The 21,420-nt window shown below is 43.2% G+C and overlaps 1 protein-coding gene across 3 annotated transcripts in view; it reads left to right on the top strand.

The window, feature by feature from the left end:
- Nucleotides 1-20,654, top strand: part of aatka (apoptosis-associated tyrosine kinase a) — an 86,614-nt gene extending 65,960 nt beyond the window's left edge. The window contains exons 1-11 of one of the 3 annotated variants that reach the window (XM_061884948.1): nucleotides 873-1,192; nucleotides 8,128-8,207; nucleotides 9,664-9,870; nucleotides 9,944-10,077; nucleotides 10,479-10,563; nucleotides 10,644-10,765; nucleotides 10,855-11,004; nucleotides 11,076-14,223; nucleotides 14,302-14,458; nucleotides 14,526-14,711; nucleotides 19,771-20,654. In XM_061884948.1, the coding sequence (XP_061740932.1) occupies nucleotides 1,177-1,192; nucleotides 8,128-8,207; nucleotides 9,664-9,870; nucleotides 9,944-10,077; nucleotides 10,479-10,563; nucleotides 10,644-10,765; nucleotides 10,855-11,004; nucleotides 11,076-14,223; nucleotides 14,302-14,458; nucleotides 14,526-14,711; nucleotides 19,771-19,799 (4,314 nt within the window). In that variant the 5' untranslated portion in view covers nucleotides 873-1,176 and the 3' untranslated portion in view covers nucleotides 19,800-20,654. Of the gene's footprint in view, nucleotides 1-872; nucleotides 1,193-8,127; nucleotides 8,208-9,663; nucleotides 9,871-9,943; nucleotides 10,078-10,226; nucleotides 10,310-10,478; nucleotides 10,564-10,643; nucleotides 10,766-10,854; nucleotides 11,005-11,075; nucleotides 14,224-14,301; nucleotides 14,459-14,525; nucleotides 14,712-19,770 lie in introns of those variants that run through there. The other 2 variants (XM_061884947.1, XM_061884949.1) reach the window with 2 other exon arrangements.
- The last annotated feature ends 766 nt before the right edge of the window (nucleotides 20,655-21,420 follow it).

The following is a 21,420-nucleotide window of genomic DNA, read 5'->3' as shown; positions in this document are numbered from 1 at the left end:
GTGTCATCAACATAGCAGTGAAAGCTAATACCGTATTTGCGTATGATGTCACCTAGCGGCAGCATGTAGATGCTGAAGAGTGCAGGGCCAAGGACCGAACCCTGAGGAACTCCACACGTTACCTTAACGTAGTCCGAGGTCACATTGTTATTAAATGTGTTATATGGAAGAGTATTACACGGTTACTCTGCTGAGCTCGAGACAGCATCGACACTCAACAACAACACATCATTTGCAGACTATAATTACTGGTTTGAAAACAATTTTAACCCAAAAAGGTTATTAGACAATCTACCACGGCACACCAGACTGGTTGAAAAACCCTGGTCTGCAGGAATGACACTCACACATTCCTCATTTGGATTAAATACCCACGCCTCAATTTGTCTCTGTGGTGCATGTTTAAGGCTGGAGAAGTGTGGGATTGTTATCGCCGTGACAACCTCTGCCCGGGCGTTCCGGTGGCTCAATGGACCTTGTGTGCGCGCACACACACACACTGGAGTGTATGCCGGGGTACCAGGAGACAGTGAGCAAGACCAACAATGGAATCCATTTAGGCGAGGATGGCCAGTGGGTCAGCAATAAGGCCCGGGCGGGAACGTCTGTGGAACGCGGCAGAGGAGGACTGCCATTATTGGGCCGATACAGAGAGCGGTCTGTGGCGGAGGGTGGTGGCACGCACCGTGACCTACAATGGAAGGCGGGGGCCTTGAGATAAGGGTGCTGAGTGTGACAGAGGTCTTTTCTGCGTCTTACAGAGATGTTTTTGTGTCCACTTGGGCTGAGGAATGCTGCCGGGTGGGGGTCCGGAGGGGATGGGGTGGGCTTATGTCCCTCGGGGATGGGTGTCTTGGAGATGCACGGCCAGCCGGAGCGTCAGATGGCACCATACCAAGACGGGGGAGCAACCGGGAGATGTTGGTGTGACAGCTGAAGAAGCAGCGGTCCGGTGTTTGCGCATGGCGGCATGGGGGGACGGACCGGGAGAGACGGGAGGGCCAGCTTGTTCAGCTGCGGCAGGGTTCGGGAGGCCTTCAGTTTCTCACACACACGCAATGACTGCGAGACGCCCCGGGTGGACGCCGGGGGCTCTCGGTTCTCACGCTCCGGAGCTGGACTTTGTTTTCAGAGTGGCGGGCCGCGCCGGCGCTCCGTCACCTTGGCGTCGCAAGTATGAGGATCCAGCGAGGTAATGGTCTCGTCCAGGGTGTGTCTACTCTATAGCTTTGGGGTCTTAGACTTTACTTCAGTCCACAAGTCTTCAAACCCGACCTGTCTTCACTTTTCTGCATGGGACTTTTTCGTACTTTAAGTAAAAGGTATATACACCTGAAAGAAAAGCCTGTATCAACCATCAATGTTGAGATACAGGCTTTTCATCAACAGATGACTAAAACTATGGCGGAATTTGCATATCGAAATATACAGATATTATGTAGTGCCTGTGAAGTCCTTGTGGAGATACACGTTTTTCATCATAGGACGGTAAAAAACGGTGGAATTTGCACAACAAAATATACAGACATTATGTAGTGCCGTGAAGTCCTTTGAAGCTTCATGTTTTTCATATCGAAAAATACAGATATTATATAGTGCCTTTGACGTCCATGTTGAAATACACGTTTTTCATCATAGAATGGTAAAAACTATGGCGGAATTTGCACGTCGAAATATACAGATATTATGTAGTGCCTGTGAAGTCCTTGTGGAGATACACGTTTTCATCATAGGGCAATAAAAACTGGCGGAATTTGCACAACGAAATATACAGATATTATGTAGTGTCTTTGAAGTCCATGTTGAGATACACATTTTCATCATAGGGCAATAAAAACTGGCGGAATTTGCACAACGAAATATACAGATATTATGTAGTGCCTGTGAAGTCCTTGTGGAGATACACGTTATTCATCATAGGACGGTAAAAACTGGCGGAATTTGCACAAGAAAATATACAGATATTGTGTAGTGCCGTGAAGTCCTTTGAAGCTTCAAGTTTTTCATATCGAAATATACAGATATTATATAGTGCCTTTGAAGTCCATGTTGAAATACACGTTTTTTATCATAGGATGGTAAAAACCATGGTGGAATTTGCACGTCGAAATATACAGATATTATTTAGTGCCTTTGAAGTCCATGTTGAGATACACGTTTTCATCATAGGGCAATAAAAACTGGCGGAATTTGCACAACGAAATATACAGATATTATGTAGTGCCTGTGAAGTCCTTGTGGAGATACACGTTATTCATCATAGGACGGTAAAAACTGGCGGAATTTGCACAACAAAATATACAGACATTATGTAGTGCCGTGAAGTCCTTTGAAGCGTCATGTTTTTCATATCGAAATATACAGATATTATATAGTGCCTTTGAAGTCCATGTTGAAATACACGTTTTCATCATAGGGCAATAAAAACTGGCGGAATTTGCACAACGAAATATACAGATATTATGTAGTGCCTGTGAAGTCCTTGTGGAGATACACGTTTTTCATCATAGGACGGTAAAAACTGGCGGAATTTGCACAACAAAATATACAGATATTATGTAGTGCCTGTGAAGTCCTTTGAAGCTTCAAGTTTTTCATATCGAAATATACAGATATTATATAGTGCCTTTGAAGTCCATGTTGAAATACATGTTTTTCATCATAGGACGGTAAAAACTATGGTGGAATTTGCACGTCGAAATATACAGATACTATGTAGTGCCTTTGAAGTTCATGTTGAGATACACGTTTTCATCATAGGGCAATAAAAACTGGCGGAATTTGCACAACGAAATATACAGATATTATGTAGTGCCTGTGAAGTCCTTGTGGAGATACACGTTTTTCATCATAGGACGGTAAAAACTGGCGGAATTTGCACAACAAAATATACAGATACTATGTAGTGCCTTTGAAGTCCATGTTGAAATACACGTTTTCATCATAGGGCAATAAAAACTGGCGGAATTTGCACAACGAAATATACATATATTATGTAGTGCCTGTGAAGTCCTTGTGGAGATACACGTTTTTCATCATAGGACGGTAAAAACTGGCGGAATTTGCACAACAAAATATACAGATATTATGTAGTGCCGTGAAGTCCTTTGAAGCTTCAAGTTTTTCATATCGAAATATACAGATATTATATAGTGCCTTTGAAGTCCATGTTGAAATACATGTTTTTCATCATAGGACGGTAAAAACTATGGTGGAATTTGCACGTCGAAATATACAGATATTATGTAGTGCCTGTGAAGTCCATGTGCAGATACAGGAATTTCCATATCGAAACATACAGATATTATGTAGTGCCTTTGAAGTCCATGTTGAAATACACGTTTTTCATCATAGGACGGTAAAAACTGGCGGAATTTGCACATCTAAATATACAGATCTCAGCTACAACCGGGCGGAAGGTGGGGTAGCTGAGATAGGCGCCAGCGCCCCCCGCAACCCCAAAAGGGAATAAGCGGTAGAAATGGATGGATGGATGGAAATATACAGATATTATGTAGTGCCTGTGAAGTCCTTGTGGAGATACACGTTTTTCATCATAGGACGGTAAAAACTGGCGGAATTTGCACAACAAAATATACAGATATTATGTAGTGCCGTGAAGTCCTTTGAAGCTTCAAGTTTTTCATATCGAAATATACAGATATTATATAGTGCCTTTCAAGTCCGTGTTGAAATACACGTTTTTCATCATTGGATGGTAAAAACTATGGCAGAATTTGCACGTCGAAATATACAGATATTATGTAGTGCCTTTGAAGTTCATGTTGAGATACACGTTTTCATCATAGGGCAATAAAAACTGGCGGAATGTGCACAAGGAAATATACAGATATTATGTAGTGCCTGTGAAGTCCATGTGCAGATACAGGAATTTCCATATCGAAACATACAGATATTATGTAGTGCCTTTGAAGTCCATGTTGAAATACACGTTTTTCATCATAGGACGGTAAAAACTGGCGGAATTTGCACATCTAAATATACAGATATTATGTAGTGCCTGTGAAGTCCTTGTGGAGATACACGTTTTTCATCATAGGACGGTAAAAACTGGCGGAATTTGCACAACAAAATACACAGATATTATGTAGTGCCTGTGAAGTCCATGTGCAGATACAGGAATTTCCATATCGAAACATACAGATATTATGTAGTGCCTGTGAAGTCCTTGTGTAGATACACGTTTTTCATCATAGGACGGTAAAACCTGGCGGAATTTGCACATCCAAATATACAGATCTCAGCTACAACCGGGCGGAAGGCGGGGTAGCTGAGATAGGCACCAGCGCCCCCCGCAACCCCTAAAGGGAATAAGCGGCAGAAAATGAATGGATGGATGGAAATATAAAGATATTATGTAGTGGCTGTGAAGTCCTTGTGAAGATGCACGTTTTTCGTCATAGGACAGTAAACACTATGGCGGAATTTGCATATCGAAATATACAGATATTATGTAGTGCCTGTGAAGTCCTTGTAGGGATACAAGTTTTTTATATCGAAATATACAGATATTATGTAGTGCCTGTGAAGTCCTTGTGGAGATACACGTTTTCATCATTGGACGGTAAAAACTGGCGAAATTTGTACAACGAAATATACAGATATTATGTAGTGCCTGTGAAGTCCATGTTGAGATACACATTTTCCATCACAGGACGGTAAAAATTATTGCAGAATTTGCATATCGAAATATACATATATTATGTTGTGCCTGTGAAGTCCTTGTCAAGATACACGTTTTTCATCATAGGACGGTAAAAGCTGGCGGAATTTGCACAATCGAAATATACAGATATTATGTAGTGCCTGTGAAGTCCTTGTGGAGATTCTTGTTTTTCATCATATGATGGTAAACACTATGGCATAATTTGCATATGGAAATATACAGATATTATGTAGTGCCTGTGAAGTCCTTGTGGAGATACACGTTTTTCATCATAGGACGGTAAAGGATATGGCGGGATTTGCATATCGAAATATGCAGATATCATGTAGTGCCTGTGAAGTCCTTGTGGAGATACAGGTTTTTCATATTGAGATATACAGATATTATGTAGTGCCTTTGAAGTCCATGTTGAAATACACGTTTTTCATGATAGGACGGTAAAAACTGTAGCGGTATTTGCACAAGGAAATATACAGATATTATGTAGTGCCTGTGAAGTCCTTGTGGAGATACAAGTTTTTCATATTGAAATATACAGATATTATGTAGGGCCTTTGAAGTCCATGTTAAAATAAACGTTTTTCATCATAGGATGGTAAAAATTATGGCGAAATTTGCACGTCGAAATATACAGATATTATGTAGTGCCTGTGAAGTCCTTGTGAAGATACACATTTTTCATATCGAAATATACAGATATTATGTTGTGCCTTTGAAATCCTTGTGAAGATACACGTTTTTCATCATAGGACGGTAAAAACTGGCGGAATTTGCACAACAAAATATACAGATATTATGTAGTGCCGTGAAGTCCTTTGAAGCTTCAAGTTTTTCATATCGAAATATACAGATATTATGTAGTGCCTGTGAAGTCCTTTTGGAGATACAGAAATTTCCATATGGAAATATACAGATATTATGTAGTGCCTGTGAAGTCCATATGCAGATACACGTTTTTCATCATTGGACGGTAAACACTATAGCGGAATTTGCATATCGAAACATACAGATATTATGTTGTGCCTTTGAAATCCTTGTGAAGATACACGTTTTTTTTCATAGGACGGTAAAAACTGGCAGAATTTGCACATCGAAATATACAGATATTATGTAGTGCCCGTGAAGTCCTCGTGGAGATACACTTTTTTCATCATAGGACGGTAAAAATGGGCGGAATTTGCACAACGAAATATACTTATATTAAGTAGTGCCTGTTAATTCCTTGTAAGGATACAAGATTTTCATTATAGGACGGTAAAAACTGGCGGAATTTTCACAACGAAATATACATATATTATGTAGTGTCTGTGAAGTCCTTGTGGAGATACACGTTTTTCATATCGAAATATACAGATATTATGTAGTGCCTGTGAAGTCCTTGTGGAGATATTTGTTTTTCAGTGTATGACGGTAAACACTAAAGCAGAATTTGCACAACGAAAAATATACAGACATTATGTAGTACCTGTGAAGTCCTTGCGGATATACACGTTTTTCATCATAGGACGGTAAACATTATGGCAGATTTTGCACAAGGAAATATACAGATATTATGTAGTGCCTGTGAAGTCCTTGTGGCGATACAAGTTTTTCATATCGAAATATACAGATATTATGTAGTGCCTGTGAAGTCCTTGTCAAGATACATGTTTTTCATCATAGGACGGTAAAAACTGGAGGAATTTGCACAACGAAATATACAGACATTATGTAGTGCCTTTGAAGTCCTTGTGGAGATGCAAGTTTTTCATCATAGGATGGTAAAAACTATTTCAGAAATTGCACATCAAAATATACAGATATTTTGTAGTGCCTGTGAAGTCCTTGTGGAGATACACTTTTTTCATCATAGGACAGTAAAAGCTATGGCGGGATTTGCATATCAAAATATACAGATATTATGTAGCGCCTGTGAAGTCATAGCCCAATGAAAATTATGCATCTCAAAATGTGGTATATTTTTTTTGCAACATCTAAACACACACAAATTTGATCATTTTCATGAGATAGAAACAATTATAAAATCCGTGTTTATTGGTTAGTGCATTTTTCCATCTATTGAAATGTCGATATGTTTTTTTGTGTCCGAATGAAAATTCAGAACCTTCAAATTTAACAAGCTTTTTAAAGCTTTTTCTTTTTTTTTAATCAAAAATTTAAAATGTAAATCACCATTTGGCGATCATACGAGTAAAGGCAGTGTTTGATTAATTTATTTTTTTTCCCCAATTTTAAATGTTATGAAATGTCATTAAAGGTGAATTGTTGTCCAATGAAAGTCAGGTAGATTATCTCCAAATTTGTCACATTTTTATCTTTGATTATTTAAAACCGCTGATTGGCTTTCGATAAAATGTCCCTGAATGCTAAAAAGTGTAAATTAAAGTTGTTATCAAATAAAAATGTTTTTGCAAATTTGTGAAAAAAACAAATATCTAAATCAGGGGTGCCCAAACATCCCCAAGTGTTCAAAATCCAACCCACAGGAAGTCCCAAGTTAATATATATATATATATATATATATATTAATACATGTAGCTGAGATAGGCGCCAGCGCCCCCCGCGACCCCGAAAGGGAATAAGCGGTAGAAAATGGATGGATGGATGGATATATATAAATATATATACATATATATACATACACACACACACACATATATATATACACACATATATATATATATATATATATATATATATAGACATATATATACATATGTACACACACATATATATATATATATATGCATATAAATAAATACATATATATATACATATATATATACATATATACACAAAAACATATATATACACACACATAAATATAAATATAAACAAACATATATATATATACATATATACACACACACATACATACATATATACACACACATACATATATATATACACACATATATATATATATATATATATATATATATATATATATGTATATATATATATATATATATATATATATATATATATATATACAAACAGCCTGGGCCCCAGCCAATTTTTTTTTAACCTAATGCGGCCCCCTGAGTCAAAAAACTTTGGGGACCCCTAATATAAATTAAAAGTGTGTATCTAAAAAGATTTTTGGCTGTTGTTTTCACTAAACTTGGAGATACATTTATTCTTTTACAGACTGAAGATAATTGCAAAGGCAGCACTTTTCAAAAGTACTTTTTCAAGTACCTATTACAAAAAAAAAGCAAAAATATATTTTTGGGGAGATTAAAACCAATATGTTTTTTTTCATTTCATTATAGCTATGACTGTACATTAAAAAAAAAAAAATCCAATATGATGTTGCATTTGTTTTGTTATCAAACTGATCCTGCTCCAATTGCAATAGCGTTTGAAGATGACCTTTGTCTTTGACTTTGTATCTTTCTACATTCTAAAAATCTTGTATTTTTGTCTTTTTTTTCTAGTCCAGCTTCTCAAATCTTCAGACCTCAGCCGCCATAGTCTACTTTATCTCAAGGAGATTGGCCATGGCTGGTTCGGCAAGGTAAATCACGACTCTTTTTATCCCTGCAACACAACGTCGACAGTATCTGTCTGTCAAAACTCTGCACCAGTCCGCCTCCTTTCTTCCCGGTATTTGACAGGATCGCTCTTCTGTGGCTAATTTTAGTCATTTTTGAGTTTCCAATAATTTCTACAACTCTTATTTTTTTTTGGTGATAGAGTGATTGGAGCACATACTTGGTCACAAAAAAACATTCATGAAGTTTGGTTCTTTTATGAATTCATTTAAATGTGAGCAAATCTGCTGGGTCAAAAGTATACATCCAGCAATGTTAATATTTGGTTACACCTCCATTGGCAAGTTTCACTGCAAAAAGGCGCTTTTGGTAGCCAAATTCTTCGGGAAAATCTAAAATCATCAGCCCGGAGTTTGGGTCTTGGGCACAGTTGGGTGTTCCAACAGGACAATGTGTTATGATCCGCTGCCCGGATCATATTATGTTTAGGTTTTGAGTCTTTTTGTATTATATTCTGTTTGTGTTTGACTTCTTTAGTTCCTGGTTGCACTTCCTTGTTTGTTTTGTCACCATAGTTCCGTATTAGTTCCACCTGCCACTTGTTCCGGATGCACACCTGTTTTGTAATTACTGTCTTGATTTAAGCTTGCCTCCTTGGTTCATTCGGGCTGGATTCATAGTTTGTGTCAACACAACGAGTAACAACTTTTGTTCCCCAGTTTTGTACTTGCTAGCCTCCATGCTAGGCCTTGTTATCTTCTAGCTCCCATGCTAGCTCTTTTGTTTTGTCTTTTGTGCCTTGGGCAATTTTTTCTTTTTCATAATCTGAATTATTTTTAAATAAATCATTTGTTCTTACCTTCACGTTGTGTCTGCATCCTTGAGAGAACGAACCCGCATCACCATGCGACCCAACCATTACACAATGACCCCAAACACACATCAAAAGTGGTAAAGGAATGGTTAAATCAGGCTAGATTTAAGGTTTTAGAATGGCCTTCCCAAAGTCCTGACGTAAACATGTGAACAATGCCGAAGAAACAAGTCCATGTCAGAAATTTTGCACCAATTTTGGTCAAAAATGCAACCAGAAGCTTGTGGATGGCTACCAAAAGCGCCTTATTGCACTGAAACTTGTCAAATAACCAGATATTTACATAGCAGTATGTATACTTTTGACCCGGCAGATTTGGTCACATTTTCAGTAGACCCATAATAAATTCATAAAAGAACCAAACTTCATGAATGTTTTTTGTGCTCCAATCACTCTATCACAAAAAAATAAGAGTTGTAGAAATTATTGGAAACTCAAGACAGCCATGACATTATGTATGTAAACTTCTGACCGTGACTGTATGTAAAAAAAACATATGATTTACCAAATAAAACAGGCAACAAAACTATTTGGTAGGATGTTGCCCGCAACCTGTGTGCCCGCTTTATAGGTGTAGCCCTAAACTTGCTGTGTGCACCTGACAGGTGTTGCTGGGCGAGGTCAACGTGGGTCTCAGCACCACCCAGGTGGTGGTCAAAGAGCTGAAGGCCAGCGCCAGTGTGCAGGACCAGATGCAGTTCCTGGAGGAGGTCCAGCCTTTTCGGACCTTACAGCACCCCGCCCTCTTGCAGTGCTTGGCCCAATGCTCGGAGGTCACTCCTTATCTGCTTGTCATGGAGTTTTGTCCGCTGGTAGGAGACTTTTAGCGACCTCTATCCCTTTCTAGGGGGCTGTAGTGACATGTTTTGCTGGTTTTTCCCTAAGGGTGACTTGAAAAGCTATCTCTGTGGGTGCCGGGTGACCGACTCAGAAACTCCCGACCCGCTCATCCTCCAGCGAATGGCCTGCGACATCGCCTCGGGGCTTTTACACCTCCATAACAACAACTTCATACACAGGTAATCACCCTTTCAGTCTTTTAGCAGCCTAGAATTCCTCAGCATGCGCCAGTGCTGCCCTCTGCTGGTCGTTCCTTGCAACAACATCCTGGTGCTGCCAGAGTCGTAGTCTCAAAACTCCAGCATCAGTGATTTTGTTGCCGGGGGCGACCCCGGACTCCTCCTCTTGGGCTTTCTCATCGTTCTGTGGCTGCCATGGCAACTTGGTCAGAGGATGAAGTTTGTGGAGGAGGTGAGACAATACTAAGTGACTCAGTGGAACAGATTAGAATATCGTTTCCAAAACTGTGGGACAGCACCCATTTTTTGGGTCAAGGTCAGATTTTATTGGGTCACAGATGCTACACAATTATAATGCAAGAGGTTCCAAAAAAATTCAAAAGGGATTTTTGCCTTTACAGTGACCTGGCCCTACGAAACTGCCTGCTAACCTCAGAAATGTCGGTTAAAATCGGAGACTACGGGCTTTCTCACAGTCTGTATAAGGTTTGACTTGCACTTTAGTATACTATTCATCAAGGCAGGTTGTTGCCGACTTAGCTGATTCAGTGTATTTAAACCTGCAGGAGGACTACTATTTTACACAAGACCAGATCTGGGTGCCCCTGCGTTGGATTGCCCCTGAGCTCATAGACGAAGTCCATGGAAACCTGCTGATTGTTAATCAGACTAAATCAAGCAACATATGGTATGATATTTAAATGGCTAAGCAAGTTTTCTTTGTTTGGATTCAAGCTCTAGAGACAGCCTTAAATTCATTGCTCCGGTCTTTTTTAGGTCATTGGGGGTGACCATGTGGGAGCTGTTTGAGTTCGGAGAGCAGCCATACAGACAGTATTCGGACAGACAGGTGCTGACATATGCCGTCAGAGAACAGCAGCTCAAACTGGCCAAACCGCAGATCCACTTACCTCTTGCTGAGCGCTGGTGAGAATATTCAGTGGCGTAGATATTTGTCATAGAAATGTTGTCGTTAAACCATGTGTGTCTGTCTCTAGGTATGAAGTAATGCAGTTCTGCTGGCTGCAACCAGAGCTAAGACCAAGTAGCGAGGAAGTTCACCTCTTGTTAACATACCTCTGCGCTAAAAGCTCTAGTGAGGTTGAGGAAGATTTCGAAGAACGCTGGAATGCTTTGAGACCCAACTTGCTGGGAAGTCCCCCACACACAGCCGCACCACTTGTCCTCACGCCAACACTTGCCGCGGCTGAGGCCCGCATCCAGACCCAAACTCAGGCGGCAGAGCCGGCCTCGTCTGCCTCATCATCCTTCCCCCTGCTGAAGCACTTCTCTGACAGCTTCCACTCTGACACGGGAGACGACTTGTTGACCGTCACGGAGACCAGTCACGGTCTCAACTTTGAGTACAAATGGGAGCAAGGCAGAGCTGAGCATCCCTACTGCTCATCGTCCACTAGTGGACCTCTGTGCCAGGGGAACCCTCACTACCAGGATGTATACTATTCAAGTGATGCCAGCTGCAGGACTGAGTTATCAAGCGTATCGTCATCCTACTATGAACCAGAGCATCCCTGTGTGGTCCCGGTTTTAAGCGCCCTCAGTCCCTCTGTCAGCAGCGAGTATTACATCCGTATAGAAGAAACATCAGAATGTAACCTTAACTTGGATGACAACACAGTAGACTGCAGTCCTGCACTGAAGTGTGGCAACACAAGGTTGTCCCCCGAGACTCAGACCCCCACAACACAATCAAATGCTTATTGGTCAACTGCAGACAGCACCAAATCAACAGCCTATGACTCAGATTCAAGCCCCACTTTGCAGCTAACCATGGACCCCCTTATAAGACAGGCATACAGCAGCCCTGTGATGTTACGACAATCCCGTGCATGCACCTCTTCCTTTCTAGTTGACGCTGACTACAACGTTGACCACCCACACCATCTGTTTGAATATAACGTTGGCCATCCAGTGGAATGTTCAGAAAGTCAATCTAGTCTGACACAAGCAATAAGCAGCCCCAGCTTAGGTTTGTGTGACCCCTACCTTGAAAACAGAAGCGGCTCTATTAGTGCAGTGGGCTCCCTACAAAAGACACTACCCATCGGTAACCACATTAGCATAGATATTGAGACAGGTGATGGCCTGCTGGTGGGCTGTCAGAGGGGCAGAAACATAAACGATGGTGCTTTCTTTGAAGAAGAAGCCACAAATTGGACTTCGAACCATTCTGCCAACAACAACATACTGAGTTTCAGCAAAAGGAACACAAGTAGGATGGAAAACTATCTAGATCTTCAATATAACACAACAGAACTGTGGTGTTTAACCAAGGACACCACCAAAACCTTCCGCAGTTGCAAAACTTCTAAACTGGAGGCAGGAGAAGGAGAATCTGCTTGTACTTCTACGAGTCAACCCAAAGAATTAGGTTCATACATTCACCTGTGTCACCAAGATAGGCGGACCAGTCCGGAGCAAAACAACTTAGCCAGTTTACAAAGTAATGATTGCATTGCCAACTCCAGTGCCAGTGGGAACAATAACAATCAGTTGATACTTAATGGAGAGAGACTCCATTCTGAGCCCAAGAAGATACCTGAGCCAAGTTATTTACAGTCACCTTCCTCCTTCAAAGAGTCTCGGATTGGCCGGATTGAAGTACTACCAGAGAAGATGACTGGCATTTGGGAGGATGCTTCAATAGGAGTCCCTACTCTAAGAGACATAGGACTAAATTACGCTTCTTTGGAAAAAAACAAGAAAGAGCTCGGGAGTGGAATTAGGACCAGGAATTCCACTTGTACCTTAGTGGAGCTTGGAGACTACAGCGAGGAGGATGATGACTTCACAGATATTACATCAGGCATATTCGCTGATTTTAACCTTGATTATGCAGAGATACAGGAGTACGAGTTGAGTCCAGTGAAGAATCCAGAGAGAACTACTGACTCTGTGGACACCATGAACCTCTCTTCATCTGTGGCAAGCACCTCTGACCAAGCCTTCAGCCCAGACTCCTTCAGTACTCCTGCCCAGCCAAAATCCCTGGATAGCGGCTATGACACAGAAAACAACGGATCCCCGGAATTTATGTTTAAGGAGCTCTCTGATCCCCAAAGAGGTGAACTTGTTTTGCAAGTGCATCAAGGTCTCACCAGTGCCTCAGAAGTCCAGTTAAAGCAAATGACTGACAAACATCCTTACAGGGACTCGGCCTACTTTTCTGACTATGAAAACGACAAAAGTCCACGAGAGGATGACAGTAAATTCTTTCCAGGTCCAACGAAACTTGCAGAAAAACTGAGTTCTTATGAAGATGTTGATGCTACCAAAAGGGAGTTTAATATCACTGAGGACCTGAGACAAATTAAACGTTGTGTTTTAGCTAAACCCTCTGACCTCCTTTCTACACCTGGGCTTTCCATGTTGTCACCGTTTCCCGCACAGATGGGCGGTTGCTTGACCAAAGAGGCTGCACCAGAGAATGATGACCTGGGGTTGGACACAGAGCACCAAGAAGAGCCTCGCTCGGAACTCAGCAATTCCACTGGGTCTGAATTGTCCTCCACTGTCCAAGAGGCCTCGGGTAACTGTCAGGACGAGAGTAAGCGATCTGAAGACTGTGGCCGGATGCAAATTTCCTGCTCTGAATCCACCGTATCTGATTACGAAGATGACAATGAGACGAAAGAGAACACTGATCAAACCACAGTGGATGACGAACTCCCGGAATTCAATCATGTGGAAACATCGGAGGAAAGAATGGAAGGAGTCCGCATGAATGAGGAAGAATTTGAGGACATCGATGCCGAGGAATGCGACAGTTTATGTGAAGAGCCAACTGTCGCGGCCGAGCTGTCATCTTCTTCGTCGATGCTCGAGTTGTGCGGAGAAGCCTTGAGAGCACCCCTGGAGGAGGCAGAGGACGAGGATGACTCCGAGGACAGCGAGTCAGACGAAGAGTTGAGGACCTACAGCATCCAGGCGGAGGAAGACAGCGAGGGCAGTGACGAAGATTTGAGCACGGTGCCGGTGGTGGTGAGCGACAGCAGCAGGGCACGACACCTCCGCGGCCTCCTGAAGATGCCGACGCTTCTCACTCAGTCCTTCTGTGACAAACTGGAGAGAAAGAAAAAGGCCGTGTCCTTTTTTGACGACGTCACCGTGTTCCTCTTTGACCAAGTACGGCGTCAAAAACAGTCTTTGAGTCGGGCCTCGAAATAAGGTTCTTTATTCATTCATTGTTGCTGTGATCTCCAGGAGAGCCCGACCGGAGAACTCGTGGACTTCAACTTCTCAGATGAAGCGGAGTACAGCATGAAGGAACCACTGGATGAAAACACATTTCAGCTTGAGACGCCTCTCTCAACCTGTGAGACACAGAGTGACGCAGAGGACCAAGACGATGCAGAGGAAGGTGAGAAGGGTCAAGGTTGGAGTCAGCTGTCAGTGGTGACACCCAATGACTGTTCATTTGCTGTTAGGTCACAAGTGGGAAGAAGATCTAGCATTTGAGAAACCACCACCTGATTCAACGCCCGAGACCGAACCGACACTCGCTTCACCCTCAAACAGTCCAGAGGTGGTGAAATCTGCAACAGTGGCAATGAACCGATTTATGGTCTCCAGATTCTCCATCACGCATGTCTCGGACACGGTCACAGCAACTGGTCAGTATCATCGTTCCTCATAGGGAGCTTTGTCATTTGAAAACTGAGACCCACACTTACTACCTTGATACTTTTTACTCTCAGGGAAAATATGGACACATCCAATCCGTCCATTTTCTACTGCTTGTCATAGTATACATAAATGACATTAGATCAAAAAGCGCCTTGCCAAGAAATGATGACATGAGGACACCATTTCTTTTTACATGAATATAATTTAAATTTGTGGTGCCCCCTTGTTGGCCAACAGGTTTTGGAAGACATGCTAGCATACATGCAATACTTAGACCCTCAACGTTTGATTATCATTAAACTCTATAAACGTCTTTGGAACAATTAGTTGCCAGGTCCTGCAGGTACTTCTGCAAGGACACTTTTCTTGCTGGCAGCTGATTTTTCAACTAATCAACTTTTCAACGGCTTGGGGAGGAGACCCTGCCCCAAGTGGAGGAGTTCAAGTACCTAGGAGTCTTGTTCACGAGTGGGGGAAGAGTGGATCGTGAGATCGACAGGCGGATCGGTGCGGCGTCTTCAGTAATGCGGAGGTTGTACCGATCCGTTGTGGTGAAGAAGGAGCTGAGCCGGAAGGCAAAGCTCTCAATTTACCGGTCGATCTACGTTCCCATCCTCACCTATGGTCATGAGCTTTGGGTCATGACCGAAAGGATAAGATCACGGGTACAAGCGGCCGAAATGAGTTTCCAGGTCTCTCCCTTAGAGATAGGGTGAGAAGCTCTGTCATCCGGGAGGAGCTCAACTTAAAGCCGCTGCTCCTCCACATCGAGAGGAGCCAGATGAGGTGGTTCGGGCATCTGGTCAGGATGCCACCCGAACGCCTCCCTAGGGAGGTGTTTAGGGCACGTCCAGCTGGTAGGAGGCCACGGGGAAGACCCAGGACACGTTGGGAAGACTATGTCTCCCGGCTGGCCTGGGAACGCCTCGGGATCCCCCGGGAAGAGCTGGACGAAGTGGCTGGAGAGAGGGAAGTCTGGGCTTCCCTGCTTAGGCTGCTGCCTCCGCGACCCGACCTCGGATAAGCGGAAGATGATGGATGGATGGAACTTTTCAACCTACTCAGTGGCCTAGTGGTTAGAGTGTCTGCCCTGAGATCGGTAGGTTGGGAGTTCAAACCCCGGCCGAGTCATACCAGACTATAAAAATGGGAGCCATTACCTCCCTGCTTGGCACTCAGCATCAAGGGTTGGAATTGGGGGTTAAATCACCAAAATGATTCCCGGGCGCGGCACCCACTGCTCCCCTCACCTCCCAGGGGGTGAACAAGGGGATGGGTCAAATGCAGAGGACGAATTTCACCACACCTGGTGTGTGTGTGACTATCATTGGTACTTTAACTATCCATCCATCTATTGTCTACCGTTTGTCCCTTTTTGTGGGGGGGAGGGGGGTTTGTGCTGGAGCCTAGCTTATCTCAGCTGCATTCGGTCGATGGGCAGGGTACACCCTGGGACAAGTCGCCACCTCATCACAGGGCCAACACAGATAGACAGACAACATTCACACTCACATTCACACACTAGGGCCAATTTAGGGCCAACCCATCGCCAGGTGCATGTCTTTGGAGGGGGCAGGAATCCGGAGTACTCGGAGCAAACCCACGCAGTCACGGGCAGAACATGCAAACTCCACACAGAAAGACCCCAGGGATCGAACCCAGAACCTTCGTATTGTGAGGCACATGCTCTAACCCCTGTTCGACCGTGTTGCCCGCGTTTTTTTTTTTCAACTGATATCGATCAATTTCTGCACACATGTGCTTGTCAGTCCCTTAAAGGCGTGTAGCAAATTTGGCGGTGAATCGACTTAACACAAAGTTACAGGGGCCGCTTTGTAAGAAGTTTTAAGTAAATGTGATTTTTTTGGAGTCCAAACTTAGGGGTTAAATAATGTATTTTTCAGAAATATCATAGCACAGGCAACATACCTGCTAAAAAATGCTGGTTTATTTTGATAACCGAATTTATGAGTTACGGAGTGTTGGGTTAAATTTTTGAGTTATTTCTATGAAGAGCAATACAATTTTTTTGTTTTTCAAAACTATGAACCATTTTTGGGTAGTTTTTCAATGAATAACGCATTTTTGGGGTAAAATGCTTTTTTTTATTATTAAAAATTTACTTTTTTCATGAAGGGAATTTTATTATGGATTAATCTCATTAACATTATTTACAATCACACATGGGCTTCACGGTGGCAGAGGGGTTAGTGCGTCTGCCTCACAATACGAAGGTCCTGCAGTCCTGGGTTCAAATCCAGGCTCGGGATCTTTCTGTGTGGAGTTTGCATGTTCTCCCCGTGACTGCGTGGGTTCCCTCCGGGTACTCCGGCTTCCTCCCACTTCCAAAGACATGCACCTGGGGATAGGCCCCTCCCACCTCCAAAGACATGCACCTGGGGATAGGCTCCTCCCACTTCCAAAGACATGCACCTGGGGATAGGTTGATTGGCAACACTAAATTGGCCCTAGTGTGTGAATGTGAGTGTGAATGTTGTCTGTCTATCTGTGTTGGCCCTGCGATGAGGTGGCGACTTGTCCAGGGTGTAGCCCGCCTTCCGCACGATTGTAGCTGAGATAGGCGCCAGCGCCCCCCGCGACCCCGAAAGGGAATAAGCGGTAGAAAATGGATGGATGGACAATCACACATCTTATGTACATGAAAAAAATTTCAGCATGCTGCATAGAACTACGATTTGTTTAGTTTTGGACTCCCTCAGTTCCTGTTTTCAGCACCCCTGGGTTTGTGTTTTAGTTGACATGACTGCAGATTGTTTTCACCTGCCTCTGATTAGTGTTCGGGACGCTCACCTGCTCCTGGGCACTAATCAGAGAGCTATTTATTCCCTGCTTTTCGCCACACTCAGTCGGGCTTTATTTGCTTCCACGCAACCGTTACCATGGCTACTAATTTGATTCCTGAGCTAAGCGTCACCTGTTTGTTTGCCTGTTTACATGCTTAGCTTTTCTTGTTCGGTATTCCGTTAGCTTCCCGTGCTCCTTTTGTTTGTATCACGCATGATTTATGGACAAGAAAAAATGTCCTTACCTGCACCTTGCCTCCGGTGTCCCGTCTGCATCCTGGGAGAACAATCCACGCAGTGAAATGCGACCCAGCCGTGACAACTATGACCACACACGGCAATTCTTGTAAAACAAATTGTCACTCATATCTTGCTTTTGAGTGTATTTTATTGGAATAAAAATGATTTTGATCAGTAGTTGGGAAGGAGTAGGATAAACCAGCAGTAAAATGTCACATTTTTAACCAACTATAAGGTCAAGGAAAGGAAAGGTCTTAGCTGGAAACCGATGGTTTGTACGGTCCGGGTTGAGAACGAGACTCTGTCCCAGTTGAAGGAGTTTAAGTATCTCGGGGTCTTGTTCACGACCGAGGGACAGATGGAGAAGGAAATCAGCCGGAGAATCGGAGCACCTGGGGAAGTATTGCAGTCTCTCTGCCGCACTGTTGTGACAAAACCAGAGCTGAGCCAGAAGTCAAAGCTCTCAGTCTACTCAGCTATCAACATTTCTACTCTCACCTATGGTCATGAAGTGTGGGTCATGACCAATTGCGGCCGAAAATGAGTTTCCTCAGAAGGGTGGCTGGCATCTCCCTTAGAGATCGGGTGAGAAGTTCAGTCACCCGACAGGGACTGAGTCGAGCCGCTCTTCCCTTGGAAAGGAGCCAGCTTAGGTGGTTCAGGCATCTCATGTGGATGCCTCACGAGCGTCTCCCTATGGAGGTCCTCGTTGCACATCCCACTGGTAGGAGACCCCGGGCCAGGCCAAGGACCAGATGGGGGGGATTACATCTCCTCTCTGGCCTGGGAACGCTTCTGGATTCACCAAGAGGAAGTTGATAATGTTGCTCTGGAGATTGAAGTCTGGTGGTCTCTGCTGGAGCTGTTGTCCCCCCTACCTGATTACGGATAAGCGGTTGGAAATGGATGGATAAATGGATGGATATTGGGTCAAGGAGCGCTAAATTGCGCAACCCAATAGTTGGGTTTGGAATAACCCAACATTGTAGTGAGCATAACTCAGCTTTTTTGTTGAATTCAACCCAATAGTCGGGTTATGAATCAACCGACATGGAGTTAGAATAACTCAACTTTTGGGTTGAACAATTCAACCCAGAGGGGTTAGTGCGTCTGCCTCACAATACGAAGGTCCTGCAGTCCTGGGTTCAAATCCAGGCTCTGGATCTTTCTGTGTGGAGTTTGCATGTTCTCCCCGTGAATGCGTGGGTTCCCTCCGGGTACTCCGGCTTCCTCCCACTTCCAAAGACATGCACCTGGGGATAGGTTGATTGGCAACACTAAATTGTCCCTAGTGTGTGAATGTGAGTGTGAATGTTGTCTGTCTATCTGTGTTGGCCCTGCGATGAGGTGGCGACTTGTCCAGGGTGTACCCCGCCTTCCGCCCGATTGTAGCTGAGATAGGCGCCAGCGCCCCCCGCGACCCCGAAAGGGAATAAGCGGTAGAAAATGGATGGATGGAATTCAACCCAATAGTTTAGTTGGGTCACCCGTTCCATTTTCGAGGAGCTCAAAGTAAAGTCGCTGCTCCTCCACATGTAGAGGAGCCAGATTAGGTGAGATCTGGTCAGGATGCCACCCGAGTGCCTCCCTAGGGAGGTGTTTCGGGCATGTCCGACCGGTAGGAGGCCACGGGGAAGACCCAGGACACGTTGGGAACGCCACGGGATCCCCTGGGAGGAGCTGGACGAAGTGGCTGGGGAGAGGGAAGTCTGGGCTTCCCTGCTTAGGCTGCTGCCCCCGCGACCCAACCTCGGATAAGTGGAAGAAGATGGATGGATGGATAGTTTGGTTGGGAATAACCCAACATCAAGTAATCACAACTTAACTTTTTGGTTACTATTTAGAACAGCGGTTTCTTACATTCGAATATTTCGGCTCATTTTTATACTTCGCAAACTCAACCCCCGGGCCGGATAAAATTGGTTTGCGGGCCTGTACGTTTGACACCCCTGTGGTTAAATTGTTCATGGAAGTCACGTGACGTGTTGTTTACCCACAACAGGGACCGGCGACGACAGCCCCAAAGACTGACGGACAACAGAAGCCGAACGGGAGAGGAAAACAAATCCAATGAATCAGCATTATCACGTCCCAGATGTTTTCCAGGAGGACTGCTGCTGGTGACCCTTAAAGAGACAGTGCCTGGTGGTGATTTGCACACTTTTATTTTTCGTCATTTGCTGCTGATTATAAAATCCACCTCAGTATCCCCCCCCCCCCCCCCCCGCCCCCCTTTCCCCAACAACATCCCTGTTCAAGTCCAATTAAGACCCTAAGCTTTTATTTGGGTGCTTCACATTGTTTTGTTTTTAAAAAAAAAAAAGACTGTTAGCTCTTATTTTGGTAGGCCGGACAATTGAGACTTTTATTTTTTAAGCAGGTAACGAGGTGAGGGACGGGGGATAAAAGCACTTTTTGCTGTGAAAAAAATAAAAATAAATCACGCCGCATCTTTTTATTTGTAGACACCATGAAGGAAAAATGTCTACTTTTATCCTGTGTGTGTTTTGCATTGTAAGGACATCGGGGGGGGAAACAAAAACAAGTTTGTCATGAATATTTTCTATATCTGTGTATTGTCGTTGCATCATTCTATGGACATTGTTGTTGAACGTGACGTCACATATTAAATAACGACCATGTAGCGGGTAGCTTGACTTGAATTACTACTGCTGTCGGGATGCAATTCAAGGTGCAAAATCCCCCCTCTTCGTTTTGCCAAAGAGACGTTAAAAAAAGAAAGATAAAGTGGCAGTTTGTCGGTGTTTTCCGTGCACCAGTAGTAACCAGTATCATGGCACCAACACCAGTATAAACTTTGTTGTCATTTCTCTCTACACTCTGGCTGTTGTACTCCTTCCCAAAAACAATACACTTCACTTTCTATCTGCTTCTTCTCTCATTCCTCGCTACCGTCCGGTGTAAAATAAGGATAATTGATTAATTGCATGGAGTTATAAACTTTGTAAAAAAACAAAAAAAAATGATAAGAAGTAACATACAAAAATACTGTTGGACGGTTAAACATTTTTTATTAGTAATATTAAAAACACAAGATGTGATATTAAAGAAACTGCTTTATTTAATTATTCCTGGAAGGACATTAAAAGCCAAACAGGACAAAAGACTAATTAAAAAAAAAAAAAAAAGCACTTTTTTAATGCAAAATTACAAAAAAAACCTACATAAAATAAGTGCAGTTCCCCTTTAGTGGGTAGAACATTTTCTACATTTATAAATGATAAATGATAAATGGGTTGTACTTGTATAGCGCTTTTCTACCTTCAAGGTACTCAAAGCGCTTTTACATTACTTCCACATTTACCCATTCACACACACATTCACACACTGATGGAGGGAGCTGCCATGCAAGGCGCCAACCAGCACCCATCAGGAGCAAGGGTGAAGTGTCTTGCTCAGGACACAACGGACGTGACGAGGTTGGTACTAGGTGGGATTTGAACCAGGGCCCCTCGAGTTGCGCACGGCCACTTTTCCACTGCGCCACGCCGTCCCCCAATATATATATATATTATATATTATATTATATATATTATATATTTGATATGTATACAGTCGCCATCAAAAGTAAAGAACATAATGTCATGGCTGTCTTGAGTTTCCAATCATTTCTACAACTCTTATTTCTTTT

Source organism: Nerophis ophidion, linkage group LG23 (assembly GCF_033978795.1).
Source record: "Nerophis ophidion isolate RoL-2023_Sa linkage group LG23, RoL_Noph_v1.0, whole genome shotgun sequence".
Classification (NCBI taxonomy): Eukaryota; Metazoa; Chordata; class Actinopteri; order Syngnathiformes; family Syngnathidae; genus Nerophis; species Nerophis ophidion.
The sequence above is the reverse complement of the archived record's forward strand: the minus strand, read 5'-3'. Positions and strand labels throughout refer to the sequence as shown.